The sequence below is a fragment of the Leptinotarsa decemlineata genome, unplaced genomic scaffold (genome assembly GCF_025532065.1).
Source record: "Leptinotarsa decemlineata unplaced genomic scaffold, Ldec_3_MD MMD2_P_RNA_scaffold_2, whole genome shotgun sequence".
Taxonomy (NCBI): Eukaryota; Metazoa; Arthropoda; class Insecta; order Coleoptera; family Chrysomelidae; genus Leptinotarsa; species Leptinotarsa decemlineata.
In genome coordinates, this window is record NW_027412529.1 from 8,991,453 (window position 1) to 9,019,293 (window position 27,841).

A 27,841-nucleotide genomic window follows, 5' to 3' on the forward strand; every position below is an offset into this window, starting at 1 on the left:
TTGCGAAAAATCATAGTTCTTATTGATTTCTTTTGTTTTTTTAACTTTCCTTGATCTGAAAGATGAAGATACTGTCATAAAATTCTACATTACAGTTGTGGAAGGTTAAAAACCCATAGAGAGGTAGATGCTATAGTAATATTTGAATCTTCTGTGACATAATACTGTTCATATGATCCGTATAATTTTTATTAAGATATCAGAGCAATGGATATTTGGAGCTAATATATTTATTCGAATTCTAGAAACGTAGAATATTGAGACATATCTGGCAGAGACCTTGAATTATGTTTTTTCGAAGAGAAAAATCGAGAACTGCATGTTTTGTGACACATGAAATAATCGGTTATAAAAGTGAATACTAAAATTGATTAAAAAAACTAGATGTCCGTACTGGAAAAAACGAGTCGATGATTTGACATGGAGGTAATAGAAGTTAACAAATGAAATACGGCAATTTAAGATCTTGGCAGTTATCCCTAAACCTGCCATTGATTGTCACGAGTTGATGAGAGATTTTTGTTTTTCTCACACCTCGTGAAAAAGACATTATCATTATCATTTCCGAGATATCAATAGTATGTGTGTGATCAGGTGAAAAAACAGTCTGTTTCAATATAGTACAAGCCAAAAATTATAAATCTTCTTGCTCTACAGAGGTATTCTGTTTTGTGAAAATTGTACAGTTGAACAGCATTTTTGAAAACAGAGTTCTTTCTCAATCACATAAATGACTCCGTGGGCAAAATTGATCACGGAGACACATTGCGTTCGTTAAATACTTATCCAAGAGACAAGCTCCACTTGAATCTGCTCAAAAATAACTAACTTAGCAATTACAATTAGCATGGTTTTTGAAAATTTTGTTCACTTCTAACCAAGTGGATTCGTTTCCTTCCAGTGAGATAGTGGTTAAATGATAATTTCCCGGTGGATAAAATGGCTGAAGAATGGCCATAAAGATAACCCGATTTAACTCCTAGAAATTTTTCCTGTGGATTCATTTCAAATTGGATATTTATAGAACACAATATTGAGATTCGAAGACAAGAATATCAATTACGAGTAGAAACATTCACGAGGGATTTTTTCGGGACGTTATTAAGCTTTGAAAGTAGACTTACTGTTTACATTATAGTTTTTGTTTCAGTGCCGAAAATTGTGATATTAAACAATCATAGATTTCACCTGATTCCCGAACATGAAACTCCTAGTATGTGATATTATTTATGAAAATATATTCATTTGGGAGGTATAATATAACCAACCATTTTTTTTACTGATTTACGGGATTTTTGTACCTAATTTACTTGAAATTATTATTTTATTCTGAAGTATTCAGGGTGGTACATATCTATGTTAGAATAGGACTATAAGGAACTTTGGAACTAATACAAAATGTAATATAGAATTCATTTTTCAAATGGCATATCAAAGAAAAAAATATGAGTCACTATCAATATGAATCACGTTGAATTTTATCATGTTATCACTTGAAATCTTTTCTTTAAAGATAGGATATGCAAGCAGTGCTGTTTTTATGGAAACAGTAAATTTTCCTATGGAAATTTTGAACAAAAATGGATTCTGTAAAAATTTAATACGAATCAATGTTACTGGCGTTTGAGGTGACAGAATATCTCCACTTATAAATAATTTATTTCACTCCTGTCTAATTTTTTTTCCAGATAATTATACTTTTAGAATCTGATATGCGGTAGCTGGGAAGTTAAGAATTATAAAAACGGATATTTGAACGTACTCTTCTCAGAATATAGGATCATATTTTTCAATGTTGAAAATTGACAAAAGATTTGATATAATTACTAACGATTTTACAACCTGACTAGAATAAATAAACATTTTTCATAAAATCTTATCATCTACTCTTTTACTTAACTATGTTTCAACAATTCCTAAAGGAGATATATTATTTTAAATATCACTATCTATTCAAGAAATATTATTGTATACACTACTCCAACAAAGAAAGGGGCCTCTCGACTCACACTCCTAATTATCATCTAGACGATTAAAGTATTGATAACAATGAAATCCTGATACGTATTAATACTAACTGAAAATGAACATGCAATGATAATCAGGGTGTTCATTTTCGATCGGCCACAAACTTTACTGAAACGCTATTTATTCGGAAACTTTCGAAGCCTTTTGCTTAAGGGATGGTGGAATCTTCCATGTCTTCCATTGTTGGTGTTTAACATTTTGGCTGCATCAGCAAGTTGACAAGTTTGAATACGCGCCACCAGGCTACCAAGGGTGACGTGGTTGTGGATCCTGGTTCGCTCCTGCTAGTAGAAGCTGCCAAAGTGACGTTGGAATCGGTTTTGGTGGTGCTTTCCTTTTGGCCGTTGTTGGCGTTGTTCAAAGCTGGTGAGGTCATCGTGATAGTCTGAAAAATCAATAGAGAAATAAGTGAAACTGATAAAAACAATAGAAATTCAGATAACTAGAAGCGTCAAAAACTCCTGTGACGTCATAAAAGATGAGTCGGTGTTGGCAAGTGAGAATACTTGTTTCTTGTGTGCTCTTTTGAACTCTTTGAAACTTAGAAGGGTTTCAAAATATGCAGTAACTACGTAGCAAGAAAATTCCTTCGAGTTGCATTCACCATCAGTTTAGCAACACATTGTTAGAGTCTATCATTCATGCTTGGGTGTTTATTATGCTCGTTTTGGATTGGGTTTTGGTTTTCTTATTGAATATTGAATAAACTTGAAGTTCAGTAATTTCGCTGCTTGTGTAAAAAGATTCGTTAGAGAAATAATGATCTATAAATGCTCTATGGTGCTGTGCTGTATCTACGATTTGTGACGTCATCGAATCAGAAAGTCAAATCATCTGAAATTGCCCAATTCCTCGTATAAGGAAAGAACACTTTTCACATATAGTCAGTGGGCATATTTGAAGACTGGCTCTAAATCAAATCACCTAAAAGAACAATTCGTTCCCAGTCTCAACTTCCTACACTGTAGGTTAATGGACTGACACTTATCAAAAAACAACTACTCCCCTGGTTAATACCACGAAGGGCTTTGGATTATATCCGACAGGTGTCAGTGCAAAATTCTTCACTCAAGTTATTTCTGCATATTATGGCAGTTGTATCGCCAATAGCATATGCAAGAATAACTTCAATGAAGGATCCTGCACTGACATCTGTCGGATATAATCCAACGCCCTTCGTGGTATTAGCCAGGGGAGTCGTTGATAGGTGTCAGTCCATTAACCTTCAGTGTAGGGAGTTGAGACTGGCCTGATGATTTGATTTATAGCCAGTCTTCAAGTATGCCGACCGACTATATGTGAAAAGAATCAGAAAGTGTTTTGTGTCGTGAATTTTTTTGGAAACGTAGGTTAGAAGACGGAATTTTACATGATGTACATTTTTGTTTGGAAGTACAAGTGACCTAGTTGTTGGGAAATGAATAATAATGATAGAAAAAGTAATATCACTCATTGTTAGCATCATCAAATAACTTTTATTATAAATTTTCTATCGATATTCTGGTGAAAAAATCCTTCAAGCAATATTTCTTCTACTAAAAATTGGTTAATCGCCTGTATGTGTTGGAGAACCTTTTTCACTTACTTGAAATTCATAGAATTTATTAAAGGCAATACTATCTAACATCAATATGTCTGTTTGGCCAAATCATCATGGATGAATATAGCATTTTACAACACGTGCAAATAATAAAATTGTTTTATCAAAAGGGGTGTTCTGTTCGGGCAACGTACCGCGCGCTTCGTCCATTTCACGGTCGCCATAATGGTCCTACTGAGAGGACTATTCGCAATGTGGTTGATACATTTGAGTCCACTGGTTCAGTAAACGATCGACCAACAACCGTACGTCGACGAATTCTGAGGAAAACATCGCCGCTGTCTGTGACAGTGTGCAGTCGAATCCGAGGCAGTCGATTTCACATTAAAAACATCTGTTTAAAATCGGTTTTCCGTTAACCAGCTGTTGCACCCCTACGAACGACAACCCTCAGAAGTCGAAACTTGTGCGAGCCAAGGATTAATGAGGTCTTACAAGGGTTGAACGATAGCAGGTGAAAATCGATCGTTCAGACTAGAGCTTGAACCACCTACCAACACGGCAGTCAATTCGAGTAAGTAAACAAAGCACCTACGTCGAACCACCTGGCTTACATGAACTCGGCCGAATTTTGCGTCCTGACTTATAATAGGGGAGCCCAAGCGGGGATTTCGGGATTTATTAAAGCGCGGCAGATTAATATACAGGGGGATACCTTGTACCCGTTAAGTAACTCCACCAAATATGAGCCTCATATATAAGGCCGCCTGTGAGGGATAAAGGATCAGATTAGTAAAAAAAATGGATCATCAGAAACTGCAGTAATTATTTAGAATCCTTGGAAATTCACAAGCATAAACATTGCGGGTGCAACCTGTTAAATGATCAAATTAGTTTACTCACCAGTTTTCAAATTAGCACATCCGCATTGTAAATTGTAAATTCAGGTACTCAATCAAGCCAAGTACTCTATTATTACCTACAGGGGTGCTATATAAGGGCTGATGTAATAAACCACTGTTAGTTTAATGTATAAGTTTGAAAATGTCCTTATAGGTATAGAACTGCACTGCAGTAACGTAAGTTACAAATAAAAGTGGTAAAAAACATAGAAAGTTTCATTTCTCTTTTCTTCATTAATTAATCAATTGATTATGAAAAATTAATTTTTTTGAGTATTTTTCAAAAATTATTTTCTTATAAATACAAGTATTCTAATTAAAAAACATACACTTATTTATTTGCATGCTATTTCCGAGCTTTTCAATTAATTAAGTTCAATGAATTGAAAAAAATGAAAAAAAAAAATACTGTTTTTGTCAGATTGAGCGAATCCTTCTAGATAATCGTCAGATTATGAGACAGCACGTCTAAAACATAAAGATGAACCATATATATCTCAATCTGACGCGCTTGAGTATTTCAAAATGGCGAATTTTTTTTTGCACTTCATAATAATGGCCGCGAGTTTGCGTCAGATCGAAATCGTCAGATTGTTGAATGAGAGCTTTTTTTTTTTGTTTCACTTAACACCCCCATAGAAAATCTGACGCGCTCGATTAAACTTTTTTTTTTTTCACTTTTAACCCTTACGTACAACCACCCACATAATAAGAATAATAATACGTTTATTATTTACTAAAAATTCACAACCAATATTAAGTTTCAATAAAAAAAACTAGGTAAATAAAACGTGAGAGTTCAGTTTTCTTTCAACACCAGGAAGAGAGAAACTGGTCTTCCACTCAGACCCTTACTACAAACTAAACTTAAAACTAAGATATACCTACTGACTAGTACCAGTAAACAAGAAGAAGAAGACTAGAGAAAAGCAAGAGAAAAAAAAAGATAAAAGAGAGAGAGAAAAGATAGGAACCCTTTTTATAATTAATTTTCACTTGTGAGGGCAGTGATTTCTTTAGGTCATGAAACCGCCAGGTTGCATGACGACGCTGAGAGAATTTTAGTTTTTTGCTCTGAGTTAGGCGATATTTTCAATTATATTTCAATTTTGTAGTTCACGCAAACGATCAGATTAACCTACTAACATTATTAAAAATACGTAGGACATTGATGCTATCAATATCTGACGCGCTCGAGTATGTTCATGCAACAGTATTTTTTTACATATTTAAATCTATAGCCGCTTCCCCCACCGATGAAAAGGTATATATTATATAACATTTTTTTCTTCTTATCATCTAAGCTTTGCAACCTAATATGACTCAATGACGCTCGAGTGAATCCCCATTTTGCATCGTGGGCTCCCCTGCTATTGGACCTGCACCCGTATAAAATTCAACTGACCCAGGAACTGAAGGTAAACGACTATAAAAAACGACGTGTGTTCGCTGAATGGGATCTGAATGGGTACATGAACAAACAAAATTGTCGAATTTGTGACGAAACCATTCCACATGAGATCCTAAAGCGTCCAATGCATCCCGAAAAAGTCACTGTTTGGAGTGAATTTCGTGCTGGCGGCGTCATCGATCCATATTCCTTTGAGAACGACATTGGCCAGGCCATCACTGTCAACGGCGAGCACTATAGGTCGATGATTACCAACTTCTTTTGGTAAATTGATGGGTGTAGCTGTTACTACGTGGTAAGGTTAGGCTAGGTCCAAAGTGAGTGGGTCTATTTGACCCTCCACCGCAACCCGCAAGTGTTTATTATGGCTCACACCTATTCACACTCGACCAAATAAACCCAGCTTCTTAACGAATCCGATTAGTTTGTTTGGTGAGTGGTCCTCCAGGTCAGATGATAAGAGTACGCCTCTGCCGAACACTAAAAACCTGATTCAGTCCCCAGCAGGGCAGGCACAAAGTATGTGCTCTGCTGTTTCATCATTTTCCAAACAGAGGCGACACACACTGTCTTCCGACAGTCCGAATCTCTGTATAAGATGATTCAAATGACAGTAAGAAGGCCTTTTCTACATCGTAGTTCATCTCTACTGTAGTCCAACAACTGTTTGGTATCGAGCCTATGAGTGAGCCAATCCTGAAAGATTCTGCCAGAAGTCCATAAATCTTCTTGTCATCCAGGTGTTCAATCTTTGTTTGGCAAAGCTTAAAGCGATGCCAATGACAGGTTCTGGTCCGAAGAAGCTGCTTGTAGCACCCTCCTTTGCAAGGGAGTCAGCAGCCTGATTGCCTTCCAGGCCAGTAAGACTAGGAATCCTGACTAGAGACAATCTGTTAAGTCTTCCTTGAGGAGAATCGTTTTTGGCAATTTGCTATCAATTTAGGCTTTGCTCGGTAGGAGTCAAAAGCTTCCATAATGATCTCCTACCACGTAGGAGATCATCATGAGAAATGTTTTTGCCCTTCTCCATTATAGTTTTTATACTTTTTCAGATTGTGGAAGGTGAAAATACCCAAAAAAGGTCTTTAACATTTACTTCACTTTTTCCTCAACTTCAGATTTTCGAAATGAGGCATCTTTCCTTCATACTTCATTTAGAAGATTTAGTATATTTCTCGAGGAGCATTTCCAGTTTCAATTTACATCTCTGCATCTCACAATTTAAAATAAGTATCATAACTCATCAACCTATGATATCGCTTACCTAAGTACTTCAATGACGTAATGCTAGTAAAATGAATGTCCTTGTTAGAAGCTTATATCACCACATTCATGCATTCGCTTGAATATTGATGTTTGGATACTGTAATTGATTAATTGCGAAACCTTCATGGATCTTTCTCTGTGTATGACACAATGAAAATTAATCAATTCAATCTCTTACAAAGCACTCTCAGATGTCACTTGTGCAATCATCAGATGATAGCACGAGGCAATTGTCGTGATTCTCACATTTTACATTATATTTATGTACATTCATTATTAGGTTGTTTCAAAAGTTTTGTTCGTTTTCATGAGTCTACTTTATTCTGTAATATCGCTGTGAATACTTATTGAATTCAATCGAAATAAGCGCCGTTTGAATCAGTGCACAAGTCGACTTACTCCGTCAGCATAAAAATTTTGTGCTCGGTATTCGATGATGTCGACGAAGGCCGTTTTTGCCTGGTCCTGATTGGCGAAGGTTCTACCGTTGAGAAAGTTGAAAAGATGGTAGTCGGTTGGTGAGAGATCTGGGAAGTATGGTGTATACGAGTATCAGTTCAAAAAATTGAACTATTACTCGTGTATTATTACTATATAACTCGTATTATTAGTTAATTTTTTTATTGTTGCTTGTATTTATTTCATTGTTATTTCAGTTTTTTTGCTTAATATAATTATTATTTTTCAGCTAATCTTTTTAATTTATATCATATATCATAATTTATATAATATTAGACAATGGAAGTCCGAACTAATGAAATGAGATCATTATAACAAAATTTAACTAGGTTAGGTTAGGTTAGGTAAGGCTAGTGTTCTAAATGCTAGTGATCTAGTTACTACCTGGTAATATTATCCAACTACACCGGTTGGTATTACCTTACTACTACCTGTTATTGATCCTATGCTAAACTACCTGTTCTTTAATACTTCTAATTTGTTATGTATTTCCTCTATGTTAGTGATCAACTCCAATATTTATCTGTTTTTCATTGAGAATTATTACGAATAAGATTAAACAAACAGGCTATTCGAAATAGGACTTTTGTCGCTATTCATAGAAGTCATTCCACACTTTTCGATTTCCAAGCTTTCGAAGGCATCCAAAAACCTTAACAATTTCTCACTTATTCTATGGTCATTCTCTATGGCATGTTGAGCGACACTATATTTCTCCGGTCTATGAAACTGAACATGCGAAACATGATCTTTGTAGCGAGCTAATATAGTCCGTTTGGTTTGACCAACATATTTCTTATCACAATCCTCGCAGCTTATTTCGTGAATCCCAGAATTTTCTTTTTCCGTCTTGTCTTTCGAACTGCCCAACATGATTTTTTGATTGGTTTTCGCCGTTGGGCAGTGCCTGGGTGGTTCATCGGTTTTTTAAGGACAAAACACAAGCACTACAGGAAAATCCTTAAGGCACTCTCAGAGCGGTGCGAAAGCACAGCATATTGGAAAGCACATTGGATTTGAATTGCTTCTCAGGAAGTTTATTCCACATAAACGCAGTTCTCCAGATGAAAGAGTTCTTAAACAGTGAAGGTTGAGGTGTCCTGAGTAGAACCTCAAAAACGATGAGCAGCCACAGCCCGTTTCTGATAAGTACCGCTCTTGGTGGAATCAAATGTGCCAAGTCACTCGAACACTTCCCGTGAAAGTATCTATAGAAGAGAGACAAATCTCCAACCTTTCTTCGATGTTCCAGGCTATCAAGTTTGCACGTGATGGCTCTCCAATCAGGCGGATGGCTCTTTTCTGGATAGAATCCAGCAACTTCAGGGTATGCTTAGGGGCAGAGCTCCATACATGAGAACAATACTCCAAAGAAGGTCTACTCTGAGCTTTATAACGCATCAAAAATTGCTGAGGTGTATACAGTTTTCTGGTTCGGAACAGTGTTCCAATCTCTTGAGAAGCAGCCTTTGGTGCCCATTTTCACCCCCAACAAACTTATCGAAGCAGTTGTTTGACCTTGCATCATTATATCCGGTTCGGAGACGTTTATCTTTTTGGAGAAAACCGATGCCTGGGTTTTTGTCGCATTGAATTGAACCTGGTTATTTTCACCCCAATTTGTAATCACTTCTAGATCCTCATTAAGATATGCAACCTTCTACTGCCGGTGAAGATTTGCGTCCGCAGTTTATGTCCTGGATGGAATGACACAAGTGGAATGACGAGATAAGTGAAAGCGAAACAATATATTGATATATAATAAAAAGAGAGTTGGAGACAATATGGATCCCTGGGGAACATTAGTATTGATGGAGAAAGTATTCAAGAGATATTCATCGACAGCCACTAGCAGAGAATTTATTTCAATTCAAATATACTTTATTGTCTGAAGAATAAATTATTATTGACAAAGCCTTGTCTGAAATATAAATAACATATAAATGAAATCACAAAAGTATCACAAAAGTAAAAAGTGATAACATGAACTGAAAAGAGACATGTAAATAACCATAAACTTATACAAACGTTCAGGATATAAGAACATGGTCAATAAAATTAAATAAATCAACTTAAACTTAATTGAATCAAATCAATTCAATATCGTAGATATTACAGTTAGTCTACTCAATTAAAAGTATCATCGTAGAATTCTGGGAAGCTATAATAAGGTCTCACAGAAAGCAAGTCTTTCAACTCTTTCTTAAGAGCTCTAAGGTCATTTATGGTTCTTATAGCTTGAGGAAGGTGATTGAACATTTTGAGTCCGTTGTAAATAATAGAATCTTTAACTAGGGTCGAAGAAGGCAGCGGTAATTTGAAGCTGAATCTTTGCCTAGTTTGATACATTGGCTCGTTCAAGTTGTTAAACAAGACCTTATTTTTGAAAAGAAGGCAGATTGTCTCATATATGAATAAGGAGACCACAGTTAGGATTCTGTTAGAGGCAAAAAGAGGCCGACAAGAGTCCCTAGGCTTGGCTTTGTATATGCATCGTATTGTACTTTTTTGTATTAGTAATACTGATTGAAGGCATGTGGTAGAACACACATCCCAAAAGCAAATACCATAACGAAGATGGGATTCAAAAAGAAAAAGATAAACCATTCCAGCTTCTGCAGATCCGAGCTCAAATGCAGTTACTCGTATTGCATAACATCCAGAGGAGAGCTTGGATTTCAAAGTAGCTACATGTTTGTTGAATTTTAAATGATTGTCAATGAGCAAGCCAAGGAATTTAGAAGTTGGTACGTTGTCAATTTGAATAGTATTTAGGTGTACGGCAGGAATCTGGCAACTGCTGGAATCTGACATCCTAGACGAGTTTCCGCTGGCAATCAGATGAAGACCAAACCAAAACCGAGGAAGACCCGACCAAAAACACCAGAACCAGCGACGAAACTCCACAAACAACCAAGAAGACCTACACACAAACACTAACCCTAATTTTTCTTTTTTATATTTATATAAACACCAAACAACACAGCCCCTGAAGAGACATGAGCCTAAAGCAGGGCACATAAAATTGTAAATTTATAGAAACATGTAACACACCAAAAGAGACATAATAAACGTATTCATTCATCTGGCAACGATAGAACACTACTTTTTTTTTTGATAAATTCAAGCTCAAGAGATTTGAGTCGAACCAGTCTTTCACTTTCGTGATGTCATTCTCAATAACTTCATATAACGTATGGTTGTTAGGAGCATGCCATAAAACTGTGGTATCATCAGCAAATAAAGTAAATCTTCCTTGGATGTTAATAGACGATAGGTCATTAATGTAAATTAAGAATAAAAGTGGGCCCAAGACAGAAAGTTCTTGCAGGTAGCTGGAGAGCCATACACAAAAATGATACGACAAGCCATAGCATCGAAGTTTGGCCAGCAAACCTTCATGCCACACACGGTCAAATGCCTTAGAAATATCAAGCACAACAGCTATTGATTCTCCTTGTTTCTCGATTGCGTTATTCCAAATATGGGTGACATACGATAGGCGGTCGTCTGTTGATCTTTGTTTCCGAAAGCCACATTGATGATCGATCAAGATGTTGAAGCCTTCAAATATTTAAGGATAGGTAGGATAGGTACACTCATATGTAAAAAAATAAGTTTGTTTCTGAAAGAAACTTTTGTGTATAATCTGCAGATCTTGAACTTGATTACTTTCTTTGTTTCTTTCCCTTCCCACATTTCTTGTAGTGTTATCAAAAACATTACTAATGTGTCTTATCCCGAAACTTCTAAATACACCATCGAGACATTTTATATCAATACTCTTTCATGTATAACGTTGTGTTTCATTCATGGAAAATGAATAATAAAGAGTGAATTTTGTTTAATTCAACGTTTATATAAAAGTGATTGTTTCGAAATGACTTTTTCTCTCGTGTAATTCAATGTTCATGGGAAAGTAGTAGTTTCAGAAAAGATTTTTCTTCCAGTTTGTATCTGAACTTCGTGTACGATCTGAATATCTTCATTATAGTTTTTTCTCTTTTCTTTGAAAGTTCCCCATAATTTTTGTTTATAGAGAACAGAAAGCCAAATAATGTTTCAACCTCAAAAAACTAATATCTTCTAAACATATTACCTTTCGAATCTATCAGAGGCTATTACAACGTCGTAAACTTCAGACGTTCAGATGGCAAAAACCACTACTCGATTTATAACATAGTTATTTCCGAATTCTTGTCGATGCAGAAACTGGAGCAGCGTAGACATAACTTTGCATAATCGTACCAGAAATGCCTCGTAATTATATTGTTTAATTGTTTATCAAACTAACAATGAAATTGTACGCCGTTTTTGTGAAACATTAAACTCCTATTGTGGGAGGACGGAAACTATTTTATTTCAGGCACTAACAATAGAGTTTGTAACTGCAACTAGTGCAATACTCGTATAACGTTTATGGTGGGCGAAACAGTTTCGTTACATTGTATCTTATAAGATCCATACGATCCAGTTCCGCGTACATACGCGAAACTGTTATTTCATTACGTATTTCAAGGCATTATAAAGAAAAAGTTAATGAAAATGACCATCGAGAGAAATTGTAAAACTTTTTGTGAATTTTTGGGTATATAGTAGTGACATCGGGACCAAATTACAATTGCCAGAATAGAATAGCCCAGGAGAACCAAGACCAAAAAAAACCCAAGGTCGACAAAATGTCAAGGTTTTGCTCACTGCTCTTTGATATCCGTAGCATAGTGCATCAGCAGTTCTTACCACATGGCCAATAACGTCCGGTATTGTGGGAAAACAGTTATTAATAGGGGAGCCCAAGCGGAGATTTACTGAAGCGCGGCAGATTAATATACAGGGGGATACCTTGTACCCGGTTAAGTACCTCCACCAAATATGAGCCCCATATATAAGGCCGCCTGTGAGGAATAAAGGATCAGATTAGTAAAAAAAAATTGATCATCTGAAATTCTCGAGTGCGTCAGATTAAGGTAGGGTGAGTTAATTACCTGCTAAAAAGTGTATATTCCAGTAATCTGACAATTTGAGAGTGACGTAAAGAAAGGGGAGGGCAGCAAAGTTGTAAAAAATAACGTCATTTCGTCATTCTCGAGCGTAGCTGATTTTTATATCTTGAAGGTAATAATTCAAGGATAACGAAAAAAAAGAGAAGTTACTTACTATCTATGTTTTTCACAACTTTTATTTGTAACTAACGTTACTGCAGTTTCGTCCTATAAGGACATTTTCAAACTCATACAATATATAATGACATTTTCAAACTTATACAATATATAAGTTTGAAAATGTCCTTACAGGACGAAACTGCAGAAACGTTAGTTACAAATAAAAGTGGTGAAAAACATAGAAAGTTTCATTTCCCTTTTCTTCATTGATTAATCAATTGATTATAAAAAATTAAATTTGTTTGAGCATTTTTTTAAAATTATTTTCTTATAAATACAAGTATTCTACTTAAAAAACATACACTCATTTATTTGCATGCTATTTCCTGAGCTTTTCAAATAATTAAGTTCAATGAATTAAAAAAAACTAAAAAAAATTTTTTTCAGTCGGATTCACCTTATTTTTTGAACAGACAGACTATACTCACATTGGAATACAGATTTGACAAACACAACGAATATTGTAGCCACTCAGTATAGGATTTTTCCATCCTAACAGAAAATTATCTTCATAAATACAGTATATTATTCCATTTAGTGGTGTGCCTGGAGCATTCAAAACCGTAAAACCTCGGATTAGAGTTATAGTGAATGAATTAATATGATCGATGTGGGATATTGTTTTTTAAACTATAAATTGCAATGTTTACCCAAATTTTTTTTGTGCACTCCATTTTTTCATTGTTTAATGTTTGACCATATATTTTCACTTTAAACAGTAATTTTTTTATTTATATGTTAAATCTTACCTGAGTAGACATATAGGAACATTTTTCAAAGATACCTTTGTATAAAAATAGCAGTAGGGATCTCGAACAGGTAGAAAAACGTGGAGGGGAGAGCGGAGCGACAGCTGCTATGTACAATGGAATTTTTCGGCCTGTTTAATTATAAATGAAACGTACTCTATTGTGTACATTTAGAAAAATAAGATAATTAATTAGTACAAAATCTGTTTGTTTAAATATATTACATTGTTGTCTACATCAAATATTATCTTCTACTTCATCTATCTGTATAATAACATGTTTACAGTGCAGCGGAAATGGTTGTTCCAATACTTCACCTATTATACAGTTAGATGAAGTAGAAGATAATATTTGATGTAGACAACAATGTAATATATTTAAACAAACAGATTTTGTACTAATTAATTATCTTATTTTTCTAAATGTACACAATAGAGTACGTTTGATTTATAATTAAACTGGCCGAGAAATTCCATTGTACATAGCAGCTGTCGCTCCGCTCTCCCCTTCACGTTTTTCTACCTGTTCGAGATCCCTACTGCTATTTTTATACAAAGGTATCTTTGAAAAATGTTCCTATATGTCTACTCAGGTAAGATTTAACATATAAATAAAAAAAAATTACTGTTTAAAGTGAAAATATGTGGTCAAACATGAATTTTTTATAATAATTTGTTTAAACAATGAAAAAATGGAGTGCACAAAATAATTTGGGTAAACATTACAATTTATAGTTTAAAAAACAATATCCCACATCGATCATATTAATTCATTCACTATAACTCTAATCCGAGGTGAAAACCCCCAAGCGCTCCACTAATTGAAAACACCCTGAATAAGTGGCATATAGAATACAGAAGTGAAAGACCTTTCGAATGAGGTGTCTCTCGATTATTATTTCCATTTGAAATGGAATGGCTGATAGGGGTTCATTTTTTGCATTGAAATGCGTTCCTCTAAAAACGAAAATTCATCAGAAATGGAAAGTTGCGCTAGAGTAGAGTCTCAACATGTAGAAACACCGTGTACATTAATTTGATGAATTCAACGTTCGCTTCGGATAATTTTTCTAATATCAAAAAGAATTTTTTCATTTCCTGCTCCAAGTGATATAGACAGAAGTATGTTTGAATATCTCGTTCAACAAGTTTTATTGCAGGCTTTCCATGGTTTCCATCTGAGAAAATCTGTTGAATATTAAAAATGACCCTTTCTGATGGTACATTTCATCTCGTAAACTAACTTATCTTAATTCTATGCTCCATCCAGTTTACAATTACCATATTTCTAATGCATGTGTGCCAGTTTCTTATCTCAGTATGTCATTGCTAACACCTAACACTCGATTTCGAAACTATACGCCAACGCCCACATTTCGATAAAAATTCCAGGAATTAATTCAATTTGTGATAAACCAACGACTTATAATAACTTTGCTGCGTTTCATTATTTTCATATATAGATGATACCATCATGAATTACATTGTGGGCTATTATTTACAGTTTCAATGGTATGAGCGATTCAAATTATAATAACAATTTATTTCCCAAGAAACATGCAATGTTTATATTAGAGAACAAAGAAAGTGTACCTAATTCGCTTAGATAAATATGTATGAAGAGAATCAACAAAAAATTATGTTCAAGTATTGCATGTACAAAAATATTACGATTTTTTTTACAAAATGGGGTTAGATTTGCTCCTGAGTACAACATACCTAGACATAATTGTCTGTGTATGTGTTATTTCCAGGGCTTCTCTAAAAACAATTAGTACTGTACATAAAGTATGCTGAAAATTTTGGCGGGCAAAAATTCACAAGAAAAAATAAGGAAGGTAACTGACTCTAGTGTAAAGCTTATTTTGTATCAATATAGTTGAAAAAACTAAAAAACACGCTTTTAAAGAACATCGAACTGAAAAATTAAAAATATTTTTTCTTTAAATGAGCTTAATAACGAACGAAAATTACTAGTATTATTGTGAAAAACGCGACGGGCGCTTGATATACAAAAAATATGGCACAAAGCGCCCACGCTTTTTCCACAATAAGCTTATTAAGCCTATTAAAAAAAATATTTTCAACTTTTTAGTTCAATGTTCTTTAAAAGCGTGTTTTTAGTTTTTTAAACTATATTTATTTTACCTAAACTTTGCGATCAATAAACCGTATATTGTTTAGAAAAATTACCATTGATATTTTCCGATTTCGGAGAGGGAGCCTGAAAATCAAAATCAGCTACCAAGCCCAAGGAGGGCAGCAGGTGCGCAAAGGAGGGTTACAAATAAGGCAGCAGGCGCGCGTGTTAATAGAAAAAATACTTTTTTCAAATAAAGAAATACATGTAAAGTAAGTTCGAATTATATCAAGGAGGATGCGTACAGCGCCATCTACCCGCGAATAGATCAAGCAATACTGTCGATAATTCTGTCATATACAGATCCCAAGCTTGAGAGTTACAAACAAACAAACATACATACATACAGATGAAGCTAATAAAAGCGTGATAACAACTTGTGTATTTCATGTGTGCACTTCAATTTTAACCAAAATTCTGAATGATATTTGAAGATAGCAGCAGTAGTGGGTGTATTTACTATCGTTGTATTTTATAGAATGTTTCCTTGTTTTTCAGGATATCGTTCTTTATTTCAGTTTTGAACTTCCTTGGTTTGTCAATTTTTTTCTAATGTTACGGTATTGCATTGTATAATTTTAGACCGAAAAATAGAAACGTTCTCCTGGTCATAGTTTCTTTAAATGAATGTATTGCTAATTCTTCATTTCTAGTTTTTCTGGTTGTTTGGACAGATCTCCTTTGAAGAGGTTTTTTAGTTGTGTATACTCGAATTATACATTGATGAGCATACAAAAGACTGATTGGTAAAATTTTTTTTTTCATACAGTAATTTTGTGGAATACTGTTTTCTTTTTGAATGTGATTTTTATGATGGAATTTTGTATGATACGTAGAGGACGTAAGTTGTTAACGAAGGCTCCTCCCCATAGTATCTTAAAATGGATTCTGCAAGGGAAATATAAAGCATTAGTAGATTTTTCCGTGATAGGATGTCTGTTGATGTGTAGAATCTGTGCAGTAATGCTCTCAGTCGTTTATTTACATTAGAGATGTGCTCGGTCCAGCGAATGTGCTGATCCAGAGTCACTCCTAGGTATTGTATTGATGATACTTGATCTATTTTTGGGCAGGTACATGTATTAGTATCAGTGCAAGTTGTGAAGGTTTATAAAATACTCTGTAGGGGGGTGTGTGTTGGCCGTAGGTGTGAAAGGTGAGTAGAGAAAGTTTAGGGTGAGTAGGTTATGGTCCAGCCAAATTTGCCTGTGAGTATCACGACTGTGTCATCAGCATAGTATATAATATTGGGCGACACGTCTCGTATTTGAACTGAAACCAAAAAAAGAAATGGCTCCAGAATAGTCCTTTCGTTTTGACAGGCAATTCTGAGCTCACTTAAAATTTTGATAACCATATGAAATTTGCCATGTATTTTATTAGGTTGTTTGAAAAGTTTTGTTCGTTTTTATGAGTCTACTTCAAAATGTTATATCTCAGTGAATACTTATTTAATTTAATCGAAATAAACACTATTTCAATCAGTGCACTTTCTAGTCATCTGAATATTTTAATGAAATCATCATCCAGAAAAATTTCAAGCTATAGTATCTCACTAAATCTGTTTAATAATATGTTTAAAATCTGTTTTTTCGTTAATGAGCTGTCGCCTACATACGAACGACAACTCTTAGAAGTTGAGAAACTTGTGCGAGCTAAGGACTAACGAGGTCTAACCTTTTAACGTGTGATTCGTAACAATTCAGTTGGAATAAGGGCCATTTGAATGAGTGCACTTTGGTCAACGTAACACGAGTCATTTAACTCCGGCAGCATAAAAATTGTGTCCTAGGGATTCGGTGAAGTCAACGAAGGCCGTTTTGCCTGGTGTTGATTGGTGAGAAAGCTATCGAGGTGCTTGAAAATATGGTAGTCGGTTGGCGACCTGCAACTCATTTAATTTTCGGACGATGATTTGTGAAATGTGCGGACGGGCGTTGTAGTGGAGTAGCATCGTAACTTTTCTGTTGACCAGTGCCGGCTGCTGCTGACGCAATTTTCGGTACATTCTGTCGAGTTCCTCACAATATTATAACTTTATTCTGCAGTATTTTAAGTGCGAACAAATATATAATAGTTCAATAAAAAACTAAAAAAACACGCTTAATTAAATTAGTTTCGAATTATTTTTTATTTTTCAGTTTGTGTCGCTATTAAAGCGTGTTTTTATAGTTTTTCAACTGTTATTTTTTTCCACTTTTTAGTTTGACTTGTTATTTCAAGCCCATTTGTTTTAATATAAAATATATACGCATGCACCGGCAGTGTGGTTGTCTTACGCTAGTTGCACACACACCGATTTTGGACGGCCGATATTATACCGGTCGTCCAAATTCCAATAGTGAACCACATGAGGGAACGGGACACCGGTGATCGTCGCCGGTAAAATACCGGTGAGCAGCCGTCCACTGCCACTGTATCGCCGGCAGTACCGGGAAGTAGTGGCGTACATGACTAAATACACTCTTGTATACTCACCGGTTTTTTACCGACCATTCCAGTCTCGCATTAACTTCGTTTTGGTAGTGCGTGCTAATTACGACAACAAAGCAACTGATTGTTCGACCGATAAAAATCCGGTGAGTGTGCAAGCACCCGCTACCAATAAAATATCGGCCGATTTTATACTGGCCGTCCAAAATCGGTGTGTGTGTAACTAGCGTAACGCTAGTGCAACTAGCGTAACGCTAGTGCAACTAGCGGTCAAACAATCAGTTGCTTTGTTGTCGTAATTAGCACGTACTAACAAAATGAAGTTAATGCGTAGTAACTACAATTTCACCGAGCATTCGAGACTGGAATGGTCGGTAAAAAACCGGTGAGTATGCAAGAGTGTATTTAGTCATGTACGCCACTACTTCCCGGTACTGCCGGCGATACAGTGGCAGTGGACGGCTGCTCACCGGTATTTTACCGGCGACGATCACCGGTCGGCGTGTGTGCAAGGTCCCGTTCCCACATGTGGTTCACTATTGGAATTTGGACGACCGGTACAAAGTCGGCCGTCCAAAATCGGTGTGTGTGCAACTAGCGTTACTTGCTCTCACACAGAGACTGTGTCAGGAAATTATTTAATCCTGGCGATCCTGATTAGGATAATGAGATAAACTTATGAAATTATTGTATTGCCACCGATACTTAATAAGTATACCAAGTTCAAAATACATCTGTTCATTTGAAGTTAGTAAAAGTCGAAGTCCAAAGGAGTCGATAACAAACAAACATACAAGTGAAGCTTGTGTTTAATATAAGTCAACATAAAACATTATTTATCATCCACTTTCAAAAACAGAGAATTTGATGTTACTCCCCAGATAATAATGTAGTTTCGAAAGAAATGAATACATTTTGAATATTTCAGTGGCAAAAAATGTATGATTCAGAAAAGAATTCCAATCATGGTTGTTGATATTCGTTCAAGTGAAAAACTTGACAGATAATGAATAGTTGATAGTTCAATTATGATACTCAATAATTTGTTTCGAATTGTTAAATGAACATCAAGTAAATCTCTACTTTTTTTTATTAAACAAGAAAGCGTTCACTTCATATTTTGAGAATAATCTAGAAAAATCGACGAGCATATACAGGGTGTTTCCTAACTACGGTACGAAACTTCAAAGGGTGATTCGTTAGGTTGTTTTAAGAAAAAAGTTCCTATGAATATATGCCAAAGTTGTTTCTTTTCTGAGATACAGGGCATTGAAGTTGAAAAAAGGCATTTATAAAATATCATCAATATCATTTGACCGATTCTATTAGCGCTTATTTGCGCCGAACTAAATTGAAATAATTAGGTCCAGTGGCGCCTCAGTGGGCACCACAGCAATATTAGGGAAAAAAGTTAAGCAACTGACTTGTTATCGTAGTTTCTAATTTTTTTAGATTAAAAATACAACTTTTTCGTCGCTTGTGTTTTCTTCATATCTAGCTTCGTTTTCTAAAAAAATCACTTCTTAAAGCTATCCATGGACTATTCCGCTGTCCATACGGTTTTTGGGTTGACTTCCAGCTACAGTGCAATCTTCCTGGTACTATTTGAAGGATCCCCTTCTATAGCATCAAGTATAGCTTCTTTCAGGCGTTGTTGCAACAGTTTCTGGTCTTCCAGCACCTGCATTTTTATTAAAACTCCCAGATTCACATAATCTTGCATGTAGCGTTCTAAATGTTTTAGCACATGGAATTACACTGTTAAGATATCTGTTCTGGTTGATTTTCTATGTTTCTTTCGCATTTCCACCACCTGCATTTTATTAAAATTCTCCATGCTTCTTCAGCATTTCCATTTGCTATTCCTTAAATGAAGTGCATGTCAGCCATTTCAGCGTTAGTAAAACTATTCATGATGGAATTACTGTTAATTAACAACTCTGACTTTCACTGATGTAACAACACTATCACTGGTCTCCAAAGCAGGTGTTCATGATATGCAAAGTGGCTTCAATTTTTTTGTCGAAAAACAAGGTAGATATGAAAAAAACACAAACGACGTAAAAGTTGTAATTTCAGTTGATTAATCTGAAATAACAAGTCAGTGGGGAACTTTTTTCCCCATATTGTTGGCTGTGGTACCTACTGGATATTTATGATATTTTATAAATACCGTATATTGAGAGATTGAGAATAAATAAGTTCATAAATTCAAAACAACCAGTAGTAAAGCGTACGAGTGTAAATGAAGTGAAATATGTCATTAAAACATATTTGTAGTATTAGTTCATAACCCTACATTAACAGACGTAACCATAGTGTTTGTACATTAACCTATATTTCCAGATTTGATTTATTCATTGATCTAATTAACCTGTTTAAATCATACCCGGATCATAAAGCATATGTTCACCTTATTCTAGTTGCATTACTCGCGTTTCGAAATAAATGTACTTGCCAAGGCTCAAGAGAAAAATGTTGATCGACTCTCTTAACTTTTCTATTCACGACGATAATAGCCTAATTTGTCACATAAATGAATTACGTAACAATAAAATTATATCTGGTTATGGCTACGTTTCCAACTAATTAGAGATAATGGATCGTTATTCGCATAGTTGGTAAACGAGGAAAATAGTACACTTTCCCTCTGTGTATAAGTGAGTTAAGTTGTCGCTATTTTCATTTTTTTAGAAGACTTTGGTTGCAATGAAATTTATAAGAATCCAATCAATATGTAACCATATATCATTTGATGTTATTTAATTAATAATTATCTGAAGTTTATGCGTTCCATACTTTTTCGGAAGCGGATTGAAACATACATTAGCAGCTAATGAATATGAAAATCTTTAATTTGACTGATGTCGTCTTCTTTATAACATATATCAGAATCAGTAAGAAGTCGTGGGGATGCATGGAAAAAATTCGAACTATCTCTATGAAAATTTGAAATTGAAAATATTTTCAACAGTTTACTACGATTATCCCAACTATAATACTCGAATTTTTCTGGAACATCTGATTTCAATATATTAAATAAAATTTTCACATAATTATAACTAACTGACTGTTATAAGGAAACAAGTATAGCTGAGGCACCAGTCAATCTAATAATAACACTGATGATTTTCAAACAAGACTCAACCTCTAACGGAAGCAAGAAACTCTTTGGAAGGTTCGAAATAGATGAACATTTCAACCTAGCAGACCACTGTTATAATATTCATGCAGTCATTGTTCACTGTGGTTCTGGCGTTGAATTTGGTCATTATTACGCCTTGATCAAAGAAGAAACGGACTGGTTTAAGTTTGACGATAGTCGTGTCACGAAGTGTTCTGGCGATGCATTGAATTTATTGGAGCCTCTGGAGACACCCTACATTTTGTTTTATGAGAGAGAGGACATTGTTAGATCAAGATCTTCGGATGATGTGGTGCTGCAGGTTTTTCCGGGTTTTCCTGCAGCTGAAAAAGCAAATGCGCCACTGGAATCAATGAAGTCGCCCCGGAGCGCCAATTAATTTTTATTGTTGTATTTATTTTATTTTTAAAATAATTAAAAGTAAATAATTTCGAACTCTTATGTACCTGTCAAGTATTCAAAAAATACAATTTATACTTCATTTTACCATAAAAAAAAATTATAATGAGAAATGAAACTTTTTAGGATATTTACCACTTTTATTTGTAACTATCGTTACATTGCATTTTATCCTTTATCGCCATTTTCGAATTATTACAATCAAACTTGTATTGTATTGTATATCAAACTAATACAATAAAACTTGTATTAGTTTGAAAATGACCATATAGGAAGAAACTACAGTAACGATAATTATAAATAAAAGTGGTAAAAACGTAGAAAGTTTCACTTCAATAAATTAATGGATGTAGGAAATCATCATGAAAAAGAGAATTGTAACTTTCTATGTTTTTAACAACTTTTATTTGTAACTAATATTACTGCACTTTCGTCCTATAAGGACATTTTCAAAGTTATACATTAAAATATAAGTTTACATAAAAGTATAAGTTTGAAAATATCCTTATAGGACGAAACTGCAGTAACGTTAGTTACAAACAAAAGTGGCAAAAACCATAGTTTCAATTCTCATTTTTCATAGAGTTTCATTTCTCATTTTTCATGATGATCTTCTACCACGTAGTAACGGCTATATCAATCAATTTATTCTCACATAACGAAGAAAATGGTTTCTATAGATTTTCTTTCTTATCTGATGAATCATGAATAATTATATTGACATTTTAAAAAAGTATATTAATTTTTATGTATATTATAAATCGAAAAATTGATTGATTGATCGAAGCATGTTTTCAACATTCTGTAAGGTGAATTGAGTAGATGTACAGTGCATTTCTTTAATGTCCCCCATATTTTTGAACGGGTCAACTCAAAAAATTGAAATTTGGAATAATGAAATCAATGTATGAATATTTTATTTTGAAGTGAAATTGACAGATGAAATTTTCAAGATGACGACTGGGCGCCATCTGGAGAAAAAAATTAAAAGGAAAGGGGGATCTTGTGACACATTTTTTGGAAGCTCCTGACGAATACTTCACAACCCTAGAATATGAAGTCAATATCTTCACCTACTACAAAATGGCGAAACATTTAATAATTTCCTGAAGACAAACAGATCAATATCGATATTTCTAGAAATATTCTTTTTTATCTGCCATATGGCAATTCCAACAACCCGATAAGGTTTGTTAAGTTATTTTTTGTTTATAATAACGACAAAAAATGTCGGTACAACAATGAATATCATTGTTCAGTTAGAATATTCTCATTTAGTTTTTGGTTTTACTAATAGAAAGGTACCACGTCAACAATCTCTAAAATGGTCAATTCTCATCCATTGGAAGAAAAAATTGAAGCGATTTTTATTTACGGTGCGACGCGTAACTTTCACGAGACCGAAAGGATTTTCAATGAACGTTTTCCATTAGGAACCGGTAGTGTACATAACAAAAACCCCCCAGGTCATCCGTCCATTCCGGAAGAACAGCAAGTGCAAATAATTGGTGTATGGTAGTAAATCCTGAACAGTCTACTTATTCCGTCGCGAATGTTTGTGAGGTGTTTTCTTCTACTGAGTGGAGACTTTTGAAGAGGAATAGGTATCATCCATACAATATTAAAATGGTACACCAATTAACTGAACATGACCCTGATCGAAGAACAGAATTCTGCGAAATCATGACGGAAACCATTGCAAGGCATCCTACCCATCCCCACAATCTTTGCTTTAGTGACGAATGTACATTTTTTTCAAAAGACAATGTTCACAGATAAAATTGCCGTTATTGGAGTGACACCAACCCTCACGTTTTCCGGGAAACCCATACCCAATATCCAGAAAAAAAATAACGTTTGGGCAGAAATATTGGGAAACCATATTGTAGGACCTATATTTATTGATCACAATTCAACAGGGGAACTGTATTTGAATATGCTGGAAACTACTGTTGACCCTTCTCATCACTGAAATCGTCGAAGCGAATCCTAATGAATTCGATATGGATATTGTATTTCAACAAGATGGAGCACCACCACATTACTCCAGACAAGTAAGAAACTATTTGAATAGTACTTTTCCCGGTCGTTGGATTGACCATCGAGGTCTTACAGAATGGCCAGCCCGCTCGCCAGATTTGACTCCTTTTGACTTTTTTATAGGGCTATTTGAAGCAAAAGGTGTACGAAACTGAACCTGCATCAATATTGGATATACGGCAGAGAATAATAAATATTTGTAGAGATATTGACGTTACTGTGTTCGAAAATGTTCGGCGTGACATATCGGATAGGCTGTTCATATGTCAATGAGTTCAAGGCAACCATTTCGAGCATCTTCTGAACTGTCCTCAAGCTTACCTCATATTATGTAGTTGAATGTCAATGTATTCAGGCAATTATTAAAAGTTCCGCCATTTTGTAGTAGTTGGATATATTGACATTATATTCTAGGGTTGTGAAGCATTTGTCAGGAGCTTCAAAAAGATGTGTCAGAAGACCCCCCTTTCTATCTAATTTTTTTCCCAGATGGCGCCCAGTCGCCATCTTGATAGTTTCATCTGTCAATTTCACTTCAAAATAAAGTATTCATGCATTAATTTCATTATCCCATATTTCAATTTTTTGAGTTGACCCGTTTAAAGGGGGGGCATTATTACAGAAAAGCACTGCATAATAATAATAGTGATAATAATAACAATAAAAATGATGATGGGATGTTAATTTCCTTTCAAAGTCAGATGACAAATCCCAAAATATGTGATACCATTAAACATATTAGTAAACCCTATTGATGAATTTATCCAAAATAGATACATTTCATATCTCCACTGATACTGTATCTCTAATATTTTTGCTATAGAACATAATAGTATATTATGCAACGATCATGTAATGATGGTTATTAAGACACGAGCATTAACCGGGATACGAAACGAGCCGAAGGCGAGTTTTGTATGGTTTATGCGAGTGTATTAATAACCATTACATGAGAGTTGCATACGCTATTTTTTCTAAACCCGATAAATAATGAAAAACTATAAATATTATATTTGTATTGAACACATTTACAGTAATTAACTCATATTTTTTTAAAAAAACACAAACTTAATGGTATTATCATGGATATATGAAAACTATAAAGATTCTAATTATATTTATATTGAATATAACAACTGTAATTAATCTGATCTTTTAAAATTATTGGAGTCGATGGTATTCCTTCTATATTGCTGTTTTCAGACATTTTGATAATATAGGTAGGTAATATGAAAACTGATTTTGACAAATAAAGCAATTAGTTACTTAGGTTAGAATCTAGGACAAACAAAGGAACAGGATTCTTGATTGAAAAATTATGGGTTTCTATTGGTTGATAATCTGTATCGTTATGAAAAATCTGTATCATAATGGATATCATTATGAAACGGATTATGGTCATATAAGTGTATTGTTAGAGTACGGGTGTAGAAAAAACACATTATGGTTCGCTTTTGAACATACAGATTAATATTCGTCCATTAAACAAAAAACCTGAACTGTGGTGTAAAATATTTTTCTTGAAGTAGGAAGAGTCATATCCTTTTGATACATGTTTGATATATGAATTGAAAGAACTTAAACTCCACCTAGAAATTTCCATTCGATAATGAGTTGAATATTAACAAGAATATTTTTTTCAGTATGTGGCGTGAAATGTTGGAAAGCAACTGGAATGTCATTTCAAAATAAAATTGAATTTCAACATTCAATTCTTCTCATTTCGCGAAACGATTTTCAAAATTAAATATCCTCTAAGTGTGCATATTGTAACTATCAATATTCAACAGTTGGTCTGAAACCTGTATACTCAATTTGAATTCAGTTCAGGTTGTAATCTGACCATTGTACTATGTAAGTTGCTGGTACCGCAATATTAAGTAATCTCTAATAATACGGCCAACACTTATAAAAGACTCGTTTGTATACAATGACTGTAAAACGAATAATCATCATCAACGAATAGAATTGAGGGCATGAGCAACTCGTTCAATTCTGTTATTTTCTTTGCGCTGATTTTTGGTAAAAATCTTGGCTTTTTTTGAAAAAGTTATGATTCACAATGTATGGGAAAATTTTACGGTTTATAATAATAATAGTGAGTTTATTTAGTTATAAAGCTGCTAAATACAAACATTAAATAACAAAAGACGAATAGATCATAATAATTGGTTAATAACATGAATTATAAAATTATATTATTTTCAAATAAACTCTGTATAAAGTCGATATGATAAAAGAACGAATATTTTAGGAAATTTATCAAATTATTACTCAGAAATCAATGTTATTTTGTAAAAAAATTGAACAAATTTTTGTAAATTTTGTAAAATTATCATTATTTTTCATTTCTAATGGCAACTCATTATAAATTATATTATAGAACAAATTATTCTGTCCAAAATTTGGGTTATATCTCTTCAATTGGATATCAAATTTTTTGTATTATGTAGATGGCTTTTACTTGAGAACTGTATTTGATCTTTGAGATATTCAAGAATTCATAGATTCATGAATTTACATAAAAATATGAAAATATATTTAAAATATATATAATATTTAGATATATTCCCCGTTTCACATTCAAAATTTCAAGGGACTCATCACCTTTCTCTCTCAATAATTAATCTCTCCTTAAAAATATATACCTTTTTAGACGCTTTGTATTAGCTTCCCTTGTATGTATGTATGTTTGTAACTCTCAAGCTCAGGATCTGTATTTGACAGAATTACCGACATTATTGCTTGATCTATTCGCGGGCAGATGGCGCTGCACGTAACCTCCTTGATATATGACATTATTGTTTGATCTATTCGCGGACAGATGGCGCTCTACGTAACCTCCTTGATATATAGACATTATTGCTTGATCTATTCGCGGGCAGATGGCGCTGTACGAAAATATCATTGGTCATTTTTCTAAACAATATACGGCTGATTAATCCCAAAGTTTAGATAAAATAAATATAGTTTGAACAGACTAAAAAACACGATTATATAGCATACGAAACTAAAAAATGAAAAATAAATATAGTTTAAAAAAACAAAAAACGCGTTTTTAAGGAACATGGAACTAAAAAGTTGATTTTTTTTCAAATAAGCTTGAAACAATAACGAACGAAGAATACTAGTATTATTAAGAAAAAAGCGTGGGCGCTTTGTGCTATATTTTTTGTATATTAAGGGCCCGTCGTTTTTTTCACAATAATACTAGTATTTTTCGTTCGTTATTGTTTTAAGCTTATTAAAAAAATATTTTTAACTTTTTAGTTCGATGTTTTTTAAAAGTGCGTATTTTATTTTTTTTAAACTTCATTTATTTCAATTTAAAAATATGGTATTTTCATCTATCATGATAGTGGATAAATCTTCTATCAAAATCAGATCGGTAACTGAGTATTTGTACAAGAATAATTGAAAACAGATTAGAATTTCAGTATGTAGACATATAAATGAAAAATCAAATCGAAAAAAATGTGACCCGTTTTTGGTGAATGCACCAGAAAACAGGAGAGCTGAATTCGAATCCCAGTCGGGTCTCATTTTTTCAATTCGTTCACCATCCGTTACCCATTTCTGTAAGTGAATTAAATTACTTCATTTTGAATATATTAAATGAAAATATATGTTGAAAATACATTTGATTATTTCAGTTCATCCACGATCCATTAAAGGATTGTCTGTCTTTTATTAAGTTTCTTAGAGCCTTCTGAGGGTTGCTCGGAAAAAAGCAGGTAGCTGGCGGTAAAACACTTAATTTTAATTTAAATTCCACAATTAACTATCAAATGATAATTCATCCTGATAACAACAAAAAATATTTACCTTTCCTTGGAGAACTACGTTTTGTCAATCCACCAGCAGGTATCAATTAGTCGAACGTCGATAGACGGGGACAAGATTGTCGTGACCACACTTCAACCGCAAACGATTTCAACTATGCCTTCGTCGACTGTACACAAATTTTTTCGGCTCGAAAATACTACGGCAGCAACTTCGAGTTGTCTCAACGTTTTAGTCGCTCGATACCTACCAGTTCAACGCGACCGCGGAATCGTACAGCGCAACGTCCAAAGCGGATTTGACTGGTGAAAAGAGGAGGAGGATTGAAACTAGTACGATACGACAGGACCGTGTCCTCATTCTTTTCGAGGAACGTTTTTATCTT

General features: G+C 34.2%; 1 protein-coding gene and 1 long non-coding RNA gene across 6 annotated transcripts in view; one reads left to right on the forward strand and one right to left on the reverse strand.

The window, feature by feature from the left end:
- Positions 1 to 27,841, forward strand: part of RapGAP1 (Rap GTPase activating protein 1) — a 107,012-nt gene that overhangs the window by 23,632 nt on the left and 55,539 nt on the right. The window contains exon 5 of one of the 5 annotated variants that reach the window (XM_074183166.1): positions 9,243 to 9,510. The exons of the other annotated variants lie outside the window; for them this stretch is intronic. Coding sequence (XP_074039267.1) covers positions 9,243 to 9,279 — 37 coding nt within the window. The 3' untranslated portion in view covers positions 9,280 to 9,510. Of the gene's footprint in view, positions 1 to 9,242; positions 9,511 to 27,841 lie in introns of those variants that run through there. 5 annotated transcript variants of the gene reach the window in all.
- Positions 405 to 27,766, reverse strand: LOC141485752 (uncharacterized). The gene is made up of 2 exons (XR_012467415.1): positions 27,499 to 27,766; positions 405 to 2,413 (listed from the first exon to the last, which is right to left on the reverse strand). It is a non-coding gene; the product is annotated as an uncharacterized lncRNA (long non-coding RNA).